Here is a 10,732-nt window from a genome sequence, read left to right as displayed (position 1 = left end):
TATAAATTTGACTCAATTTTATTGACTCTCATATCTTAATAATGGTAGACTCCTCCCGCATATACAATCACCACACCAATCAAAATCTTCCAAATATAAAACTCTTATATATTATTATTATGAGTAAAGTTCTATGGAGACCACTTTTATTGGAGACCGTGGAGACCATTTATGTTCTGCAATCAAAACACTATAAAATACATTATTTTGTGAAGTATGTTCAACAAATATCATGTATTCATTAAAATTGTTGAAGATCATCTATGTTTCATAAGTATATAATGTATGTTCTGCAAGTTGAACAATGTCCTGCAAACTAAATATATTTCGTGGAATATAACATTTTGTAATGTTCTACATGCGAAACTTATATGATATTCAAGATTTTAAAGTGAAATAATGATTTTGTAAAACATGATGTGCAAAACTATACGTTTTGCAATGTTTTTATGCAATATTTCACTTGCTGAACATAAGTGGTCTCCACGGTCTCCAATAAAAATGGTCTCCATGGAACTTTACTCTTATTATTATTATTATTATTTTATTAAAACTGAAATATTAATAATTTTATTGGGCACGAGTACCGTAGTCTCTCCCTGACTCTCTCCCGGCTCCCCCGTCTCTCTCTTTCTCTGTATATATCTCCCTATCTATACAATCTCTATCAACGCATCTACACAATCTCTCTCTCTGGTCATTCTCTTTGTATATTTATTAAGTTATGGATGATAAATTAAAGTTAAAGTTGGTGGAAAATCGTCGCCGAGTACAAGAGCAATATTTGAAAAACCGTGTTCCTCGTCGGCCTGATATTTTAAGGCAGAAAGCAGGTCCTGATGGGGATAAATTTACATCTAAACCAGGCGGAAATAAGGTAAATTGTTTAATTTATCCTTTGTTTTTTTGTTATTATTTTGATTGTAATTTAGGGAATTGCTTCATTTTTTTTGTCCATTCAGAGAAAAGCTCATGCTGCTCCTGATTCGGCTCCGCGGAAAAAAGTTAATGTAGATGATGCAGGGACGACCTTTTGCAATAGGGTAAGTGTTTTTGATTTTTTTTCCTATTCAAAATCTTATTTTCAGATATACCAGTCAAACTGTGAATTGAAATTCTTGTGTTTTCCAATCATAGGATTTGGAATTAAAATTAAAATTGATGGAAAATCGTCGCCGTGTTGAAGAGGAATATTCGAAAAATCGTTTTTATAGTCGTCTTGATATTTTAAGGCAGAAATCAGGTCGTGCTGCAGTTGAAGATAAATTTACATCGAAACCGGGTAGTAAGGTAAATTATTTATTTTGTTCTCGTGTTATTGTTTTGTAATTGTAATTTTAGAGAATTGCTTCATTAGCTACTTTGTTCATTTAGAGTAAAGCTCCGGCCCCGGCCCCTGCTCCAGCAGGATTAAGAGTAGATGGTGATGCACCAGAGCCATCCATGTGCAATATGGTAAATTATGTTTTGTTTTTTTTGTTTATTATTCTCAAAGTAATTAGGGGTCGTTTATTTCAAAGAGTGATATAGATTTGTAATGGGACCATCTCTGACCCATAGAGCCGGGACTGAGCATGTGCGCACAGGTCCTTATAATGTATATTTTGAAATTAAAAAAATGTGTGCATAATTTAAATCTTAAGTTCAAAACAAAGGAAAACATATTGTTCTCAAATTTTCAAAAGTAAGTGTTTTGTTGGGATAAAGTAGGATAAATGGGACATGGAGGGATAATTTTTTTTTTTTTTTTTGTTTACAAACACTTGGGCATTGTAGGATTATGAAAGACATGCCAGATTTTGTATAAAATTACTCCAAATGTACTTTTGATACCAAATTTGGTGTCACTATTCTTTTGGTGTAATTTTTACAATATTAAAGTATTGGATTGGACCCATAAATAGGGACCATTTTGGAACTTCTTTCTTTTTCAAAAAAGTTTCACAAACACCCCATAAGCACCAATTAATATACTTACCACTTCTTGCAATGCAACTAACTTGTATTTCTTAATTTATGTAGACAGATCAGGAGGAATTCCAGCATTATGTTTTTCTTTTTGAACTGGCTTTGGGATATGCTCTTTTCGATGCTCGTGGAATGAATAAATATCCTGGAGCTTTGACCAATTTCAAAATAGCTGAGAAGTATCTCAATAACAACCCATTTACGCTTAGAGCTTTTTATCGCTTTCCATCTCCTAGTGACGCTCTCGTTCAAATGAAGGCTATATGCAACTGTAAGTGAATAAATGAAGTGGTTATTGATTTATTTATGTGTTCTTATATTCTATTCCATGTGTGTCTTTTATGTAATATCTCATATATTGTTTGCAGCAACCGTGACAAAGGAGCTGAAACGTTTCGTAGCGGATAATATTCCAGAACCAAGATCTGGTTATGTGCTTGCAGTTTCAAATCCAACGTTGGTACAAACTATAAGTTTTGCAACAAGGAAAAATGTCATAGCCGGTCAAATAATCGATCATGTCATGCGTGGTTTGCGGGTGAAAATTGACAAACTCATCGTCGGCTTGGAGGTTTGCGTTTACTTTCCTTCCAAAAAATATTCTGTAGTAGATTATATATGATCCCTGCTAACTAATTCGGTGATTTCTTTTCGCTAGATTGGGGACTTGAAAATGGCTCAATTTAATTTGGCACGCAGTTTTCGTAGACATAGTTTTGCATGCAAAGGAAGTTCCAAAGTTCAAAGAAGTTTTCACAATGTTGTTGCAGACAAAGTTGTGGTTGAGCCACATAAAATTGAAGGACTTTTCATCACCAAGGGTTTGGGTAAAAAGAATTTTATCTGTACTAAAAATTTAGTACCTGGTAAACTTCTTTACGATGACCAATTGATATCCATTCAGGTGAATTAATTTACCAATTTATGTATGGTTAGTATTTGTCTAAACATGTGTTGATTTGACATTGTGTTAATTTGCAAATAAAGATTGAGCAATTATAACATTTAGCCACTAAAGGGCTAAATTGTAAAATATTGAAGCATTTAGAAGTTTAGAAGTGTAGGTTATGGCCAAATGATCCTTTTTATAGTGTTATCAAATGTTAAACACTCAATAACACAACATTTTTTTGTTGCATTTTGACGAAATGTGTGACCTAGTTTTATTTTTTAGAGATACAATATATATATAAATTGTCTTATTTCAGAATGAGGATGATAGAACTGAAGTTGAGTACAGAGTGTGGAATCCACATGTGTCAAAGTTGGCTGCTGCAGTACTAGGGGGTCTTTCTAATATATGGGTTGTAAGTATTATCATATATCATAAATATACAATAGCAAATGAGTTATGCAATTGATTAATTTATATTTATTGTTTCATTTATTCTGTTTTATGTTTTTCAGAAACCCGGCTCTCACGTTTTATACCTAGGAGATGTTTGTGGAATTACAGTTTTACAATTGTCTGATCTTGTTGGCTTGGTAAGTCATTTGGTGCGTTCATTTATTCATAGCCTAGTTGTTTAAATATGCTTTAGTACTAGTTGTGAACATATGTTTCATTTGCAGGATGGTTTGGTCTATGTAATTGGGTTGTCAGATGCTGTTGCAAACACGGTGGAGGAGAGGTCAAATGTTGTAACACTTCCTGGAAATTATTTCTTTCGTAAGGATTATAGCGTGATTAATGATAGAGATTACCGCATGGATGTTGGTATGGATTACCGCATGGTTGTTGGTATGGTGGATGTGATCCTTGGTGATATCGTTTATCCCGATCCCTCCTGGCAGGTTCTTTCTCACCCATAATATGATGTCCACTATTTTTTTTTAATAAGCAAGCTAATTATAAGCATACGAATCGAATGAGTTTGTACAATGTTGAATTTCGATAAAGTGTTATCATTTGGAAAAGATTTAAATATTCAAAAAATTTGTATTGTTGATACAAATCATCAGTATCGAAGAAATTTTGGAGTGAAAACTGTGGTATCTATATTATACTAAAATAAGCAAAATATGGGATAATTTGCAATTTGGTTAACACTCCATTTTTGGTTTTTCTTTAAATCACAACTATTAGATTTTTAGCCAGATTGACGAGAACCCTTAGATTAAATAGTATAAGTTATGCTATAAAAAGGTCTCAAGTTCGAATCTCGCCAACATCATCTTATATTTAAACGTTTATAATATTAGCTTCTAAGATATAAATAAATAAAGTTAAAATCTAATCTTAAAAAAGTTATCAAAAGAATAAATAAATCAAATATAATTATATAATAATAATAATAATAATAATAATAATAAGATATAATTATATAATAATAATAAAATATATAAAAGTATCCCGTGCTTTGCACGGCTTATAAGTTAGTCTTTTAAAAATATGGATTAAATAGGTATTAGGGTAAATTTAAATTTAATTAATTTAAAATAAAATTAGCAACGTCCCAACTGAAAACTGGTACAAAGTTGAGTGATTAATTAGCCATCAAAATCTGTTTTAGTGTGTCAACATCCATGTCAGTTTTCCGTAACATGACTAATTGTGTAAATTGGTATGAAAGTTTTACACAATACAAGTGTTTATCTGGAAATGTTTTTAAGCTTGTGAGCCAATTGAAAATTAGCAAGTTGCACGGTAATGAACTTGCTCATTTACCTAGATCTTAATGCACAGTTTCGGTTTAAATGCTATGGTTATAAATTGATATTTTGAAATGCTCTATGATCTTCTCCTGTATTGTTCATTATTCCATTTTTGGTTTTGGTTATTTTATCATCCCCGCCAATTTTAGCTTATGGAGTACCGTTTAAGACTTGATGGGTGGTATAGTTTTGTGGTTTTCAAATTTTGGATTATTGGTGATTTTTGAATTTACAATGGGAACTGAAGATTTTATATTTGATGCTTGGTGACTTCTTCATGATTGCATTAGAGATAAAATCATGTACTTTGTTATATTTTTCTTAGATGTAATGTTTCTAAAATATTTGTGATTGTGGTTTTGTGTTGAGCAGGTGAATTATATAGCTAGGTATGCTCTTTTACATCTTAAAACTGGTGGTCATTACTTGATCTCCACACGGGTATATTTTCTTTTATGATATTTGTTGTATTAAGTCTGCAACGTAATAATGTCTTTAGGAGTTGAATCGTGTTGCTACTTGTGTGAATTACAGGCAAGAAACATCAATTTGACTAGCCAAGTTAAAGATCCATTTGCAGACCACGAAAAACTTCCCAACTTCATGAGGATGGAGTTCGAGACATACGAACATGTCATGTTGGAACCTATAGGGAAAGGGCATGCCATGGTTGTTGGCGGTTACCGCAGGGTGAAGTATTAGATGTATGTTCAGTCAGTACACTTAGGTATTTTGTCATCGCTTGAAATCTCTGTTTGTGCTGAACAAGAAATGAGATTCTGTTTACACCTTTTTATAACTTTCACTCTTAGCTTTGACCGCTTAAGAATGTTTATATTCCTTCTAGTTTATTAGGGGTTCACTTGTTATTTTTGTTTCTTGTTATTGTGATTCACAAACAAGGCAATTATTGGAAGTCTGAAATTTATCTGTTATAATTTGATTTTTACTTTTAGTTACGATTCAGCTTGCAATTGATATGCTGTTAAACTGTCGATGTTACCCAACGGTGTATGTACTTGATTTTGTGCAAAGCTGAAATTCTGTCTCCTGTGTTTTTCTTTGTTTGGGATTATGTGCTTTTAGCTTCCTTTTCATAGCTTGGGAAGCCATTGCTTCTTATAAGAGCCTTTACCCTGTCTTTCTGTAACAGGGCTAGATCCTCTTTGAATGCCAGGCTTAACACAAATCCAATACATTTGCGGACTTGGAAATGATGGATGTTTGCAGGGCCAGCATTATCTAATTTATTTATTGCGGACTTGGAAATCCTGGGGCCAACATTATCTAAGTTATTTCTGTTTTATCTTCTACTTCTGAACAATCTCAACTTTTGTCATTTTTATCTTGTACTTTTCAAAACAATCTTTCTACCATTGGTTTGTAATTGTTTCAGAGGGATCAGCCTTTTGTTTGTGGACTACTTTATTTATGGCCAAGTTGTCTAAAGGATGCATTGTTTGTCGTTCTGCATATCTGGATTTGAACCATTCCCAGATATTACTGAGATTGGATTTGTATGGACGTTAAAAAGTCCTTTAATACTGCTATCAGTGAATCTTTGGCATCAGATTAAGCTATATCCTTTACAATGTAAAGTTTATGCTCTTGGACTACCGTTTTTCTATAATCATTACTCACACAATAAAGAATTGATGATGATTATGAGGTGAAAAGATTTGATAGTTGTGTTGACAGTTGATGTCAATAGCAGGGCAATGGTCTGATTATGTCGACATCCTTTTAGTCCTGTAGCGAAACATACCTGTTTTGTTTACTGCAGTTTCTTTTTGGTGGTTGATTTATATTAAATATTTGTTGGGGGAGGGAATCAAATTCTAGAGCTTTACACTGTTTATTTGGGAATAAATTCAAGCTCTTCATAGGTTGCATGGCTTCTCCTCTCTCTCTCTCTCTCTGAACAATAGCAAGAAACAAAAGAGAACCAGGGTTTTTTCTCCCTCTGAAAAACTTCATATTTACACAGTTTTCTCAATCTAACCCCACCAAAATCCCATCTTTTCAACCCCCATCTCTTTAATCTTTCCATTTCTTCGAAGTTCTACACCTAATGATTCATTTTTTGCATAAATATTGATAATTTTTTGAAAAAGATATGTAATGGTTGAAGCAGTGGAGAGTTCTTTTGGATATTCACATCAATTAAAGAGTTGTGGGGACAGCAGTGAAGAAGAACTAACTGTCTTACCAAGACATACAAAGGTTGTTACTGGGAATAATAGGACCATGTCTGTGCTTGTTGGTCTTCATGGTGTTGTCAAGAAAGCTGTTGGTCTTGGTGGCTGGCATTGGCTGGTAAATTTCACGTTTTTATACTATACTAATGTTAAAATATGTTCTTGAAGTTGATATATGAATGTATTAATCTGTTATATGGTAAAATCGGTTGATTTTGATCTTGTGTGTGTATGTGTGTGTAATGCAGATTAATTTTTTGGGGGTTGATTGTTTTGATGTTTTCTTTACAAAGTGAGTTTTTTGGGGAGATGGGGTTTGAAATTCTGGGAGTTTAGTAATTGTATGCTAATTTTGATTGCTAATTGCCTGATATTATATAAATATGATATGATTGGTTGTTTTTTTGCTGCTTTATTGAGAGTATGCAATTTGAGCTGCTCAGCATGGAATATATCTGTGCTACTGCAGCATCTATCATTATGGCAGATTTAAAAATTGTTTCTATTGCATTTGGGTTTTGGTTTAGTGGATCTGGGGTGTGTGATGAATTTTCCAATTTAATTATCTAAATGATTGGTATGAATTCTGATTATATTAATTTCATGATTTATGGTGTGTTTTGGAATTTGCAGTTACTTAGTAGTTAGTAAAGAATCATAAATTTATTCTGTTCTTGTTTGATCGACTGTTTCATATCGATAGTTGTTATGATAATTATTTGTGCTGATTTTAGTATGGGTTCTAGCTTTTAATCTGTTTCCTTAAAATTCCATTATCATACCATTCAGCATTCTGGGCATGAGCTTGGTTTTGGAATGTGGGTTGAATTCACATGTTGTACATATACTACATATATTTTGCATAATTACAATAACTTAGGGGTCATTTGGCAAATTTGAACTGAATGATTAATACATCTGAATGAATCAAATCAATAAGCAGTCTGAATGTTGAATCAAAAATACTGTTTGTTAAGTATTTATGTTTAAATTATCTGAATGATTTTTTTCGACATACAATTTTATATATTTTACATAAAAATAATAAATGTGTAAATAAATTCTAAAATGAATATTTTGTGTTTTTTTAAGGATCTATACTATATCACCTAGTCACATGATATACTTATTTTATAATTTTTAAAGTTTTTTGACAATATTTATAATTATTGTTTTATTTTCAAAATATTTTGAGAAAATTCTGAAATTCATATTATACTTTAATAAATAATATACTCGGTTTAAAATTTAAATCAATTTTGCAAAAAATTATTATTAATTAAAAGAGGGTGAGAAGAACTAAACAAGATGACATGCAATTACATGATTCGCTCAGATAGGATTTTGAAGCTGCGCGAGTCAGTTAATTCTGATCCATTCTCTGTGATAAAAATTGGCCTCAAATGAGCTGAATCATATGACCGAGTCAGAGTCAGATCATTCATCTCCCATCAGCTCAAAACAAATGGGTATAAATTGATAAGTGTTTTTTAGGGAAGCAACAATCTCCTGGGTATGCAATAAATTAATTCCAGTCTTAGTGGTCTGCAGTGCCAACTTGGCATTTAGGTAATCGTAATTCAGTTGAATATCTTATAATATACTAGTATGTATTAATACCCAAACTGTATGCATGACCAGTAAACCTGACAAAGCATCAGCGAATGTTGTGCTGCTCTCTTGCTCTTGTGTTTTGCCTCCCTCTGACTATTGTTTATATCAATGTATAAGATGTTCAACAAATAATACATAACTAAAACCCTAAACCCTACATAAACCCTAAAACCCTTTTCTATCTACCAAATACACATCTTTGTTGCTACTGTTTTTTCATGTCCGTATAAAATACTTTTTTTTGCTTTCATAACTTCATCCTCTTCTATTTTTAAATATTTCTTCCTTTTATTGTTGCAGAAATAGACAAGCTTCCAAAAGGTTTTGGCCTTTGTGGTTCCAAGCAGAAAAAGCCCAAAACAAAGGACGCGCCTTTGAGGAAGGTTCCAGCCCCAGTACTCATTCCGCATCAAACCCAGAAGGATCCTAGAAAGAGGAAACTCCATAGACAAAGAGGGTAATGGTGGTGGGGGGCAGGTGATATATCTTGGAACTGCAGGGAAAGATGGGATCTTGGGAGGTGGGTTGGTTGTGAATGGTGGTGGGGCTGGAGAAAAGTTGGATCTTGGTAAGATGATTGAAGAGTTGGATTCAATTGAGACTCCACCTGTGTTTATTTTTCCTATTTCTTTGGAGCCAATGCAAGATCCTGTGACCCTTTGTACAGGTCAGACTTATGAAAGGTCTAATATTTTGAAATGGTTCTCTTTAGGCCATTTTACTTGTCCTACTATAATGCAGGTGCTTTGGGATGATTCTGTTACTCCTAGTAGTACTTTGTATCAGTTGAGTTATAGTTGGTTTTCGCAGAAGTATGAGGCTATCAAGAAGAGGTCAGAGGATGTGCAAGGGAGGGTTTAGAGATTTTGGAAACATTGAAGAAGGTTAAGGTGAAGCTAGGGTTCATTCTTTGAGGGAGCTGAAGCAAGTTGTAATCACGCATGATTTTGCAAAGAAGACAGTTGTGGAGAATGGTGGGGTAAGCTTTTTATCTGGTTTATTGGGTAATTTTACTACTCATGCTGTTGGGTCTGATGTAATTGGGATATTGGTAAATTTGGAACTCAATTCGGATGCAATTAGTAATTTGATTCAACCCACTAAGATATCTTTGATTGTGGATATATTGAATGAGGGGTCGATTGATACGAAGATGAATTGCACAAAATTGATTGAAATGTTGATTGAGGGTAAGGATTCTAAGGCAGAAGTTGTTTCAAGTCTGAGTATTTTGGTAGGGTTGTTGAGGCTAGTGAAGGATAAGAGATACCCGAATGGTGTATTATCTGGACTCCGGTTATTGAAGAAGATTTGTTCAGATGAAGGTTTGAGAAGCTCGGTGGTGAGTATTGGGGTTGTTCCTCAACCGGTTGAGATGTTGCCCACTTTGAATGCTGAATCTTTAGAGTTAGCATTGCACATCCTTGAAGTCTTGTTCATCCTTTCCAAAGGGTAGGCTGGCTTTGAAGGAATGTCCCAACACCATTCCAATAGTTGTCAAGTTGTTGATGAAGATTTCGAAGAATTGTACTCATCTAGCGTTATCAATTTTGTGGGCAATATTTGAGCACTGGCTGTTGATGCAGGCCTAGCGGCGAAGCTGCTTCTTGTTATTCAGAGCGGGTGCAATCCGTTACTAAAGCAACGGTCAGCAGAGTTGTTGAAACTGTGTAGTTTAAATTGCACAGATACAATATTCAATTCCAAGTGTAAGCTTACCATAGCAATAAGATGAATGACATTGAAGAATTGTTCGTATACCAAGTTACTCTATGCATTGGAGGAGAATGATACCATAAAGCTAATCGAATCAGCACCAGTAAAGGGTTTGGATAGGGATGCATTCCTCCACCAGCGGCATACTTTCTTCTGTCAGCATCTGAATCAAATTAGCACAAGTTAAGGGTTGGGATAGGTATACATTCCTCCACCATGTACATCCAATTTTATGATTTGCTCACATGAACAACAGCAGCATAATGTGAATATATATGCTAATGGTCACTGTTATGCACTGCCTGTGAGCTATAGTCAGTTCTACATTGCTGTTTCGATAAAATTTAGCAACGGTGAATTGATGTGGGGAAAAAGGATTCAAGTGGAAACTTGTTTTTTCAACCACAACTGTGAATTGTTTTAATTTTCTTAAGTTCTTTGCCCCATTGATCGCCATATGTTATCCCCCCATCCATTTGTAGCTCAATTTGTTCATTAAAATTTTGTTTTTGAAGCAAAAAATTTTGTTTTACTTGTTCAACTTTATTAATAATTTTGTAGATCTGCGGTGTAGTTCCTTC

The 10,732-nt window shown here is 33.7% G+C and overlaps 1 protein-coding gene and 1 pseudogene across 3 annotated transcripts; both read left to right on the top strand.

The window, feature by feature from the left end:
- Nucleotides 1-529: 529 nt before the first annotated feature.
- Nucleotides 530-6,232, top strand: LOC108223397 (uncharacterized). 3 transcript variants are annotated; one of them, XM_017397641.2, is made up of 13 exons: nucleotides 530-877; nucleotides 963-1,043; nucleotides 1,138-1,290; nucleotides 1,375-1,455; nucleotides 2,023-2,239; nucleotides 2,337-2,539; nucleotides 2,627-2,872; nucleotides 3,177-3,275; nucleotides 3,376-3,453; nucleotides 3,541-3,762; nucleotides 4,996-5,064; nucleotides 5,158-5,350; nucleotides 5,777-6,232. In XM_017397641.2, exons 1-12 carry the CDS (start codon nucleotides 725-727, stop codon nucleotides 5,323-5,325), a joined length of 1,770 nt encoding a protein of 589 aa, XP_017253130.1. In that variant the 5' UTR covers nucleotides 530-724; the 3' UTR covers nucleotides 5,326-5,350; nucleotides 5,777-6,232. The 3 variants fall into 3 exon arrangements, with proteins under 3 accessions (XP_017253130.1, XP_017253132.1, XP_017253131.1); XM_017397643.2 differs by having other exon boundaries at nucleotides 572-877; nucleotides 2,032-2,239; XM_017397642.2 differs by having other exon boundaries at nucleotides 572-877; nucleotides 5,158-5,327.
- Nucleotides 6,233-6,744: 512 nt separating this feature from the next.
- On the top strand, nucleotides 6,745-10,713 carry LOC108221832 (U-box domain-containing protein 30-like; annotated as a pseudogene).
- The last annotated feature ends 19 nt before the right edge of the window (nucleotides 10,714-10,732 follow it).

This window comes from Daucus carota, chromosome 5, assembly GCF_001625215.2.
Source record: "Daucus carota subsp. sativus chromosome 5, DH1 v3.0, whole genome shotgun sequence".
Classification (NCBI taxonomy): Eukaryota; Viridiplantae; Streptophyta; class Magnoliopsida; order Apiales; family Apiaceae; genus Daucus; species Daucus carota.
Note: the sequence above shows the minus strand (reverse complement) of the source record. Positions and strands in the feature narration are given on the sequence as shown.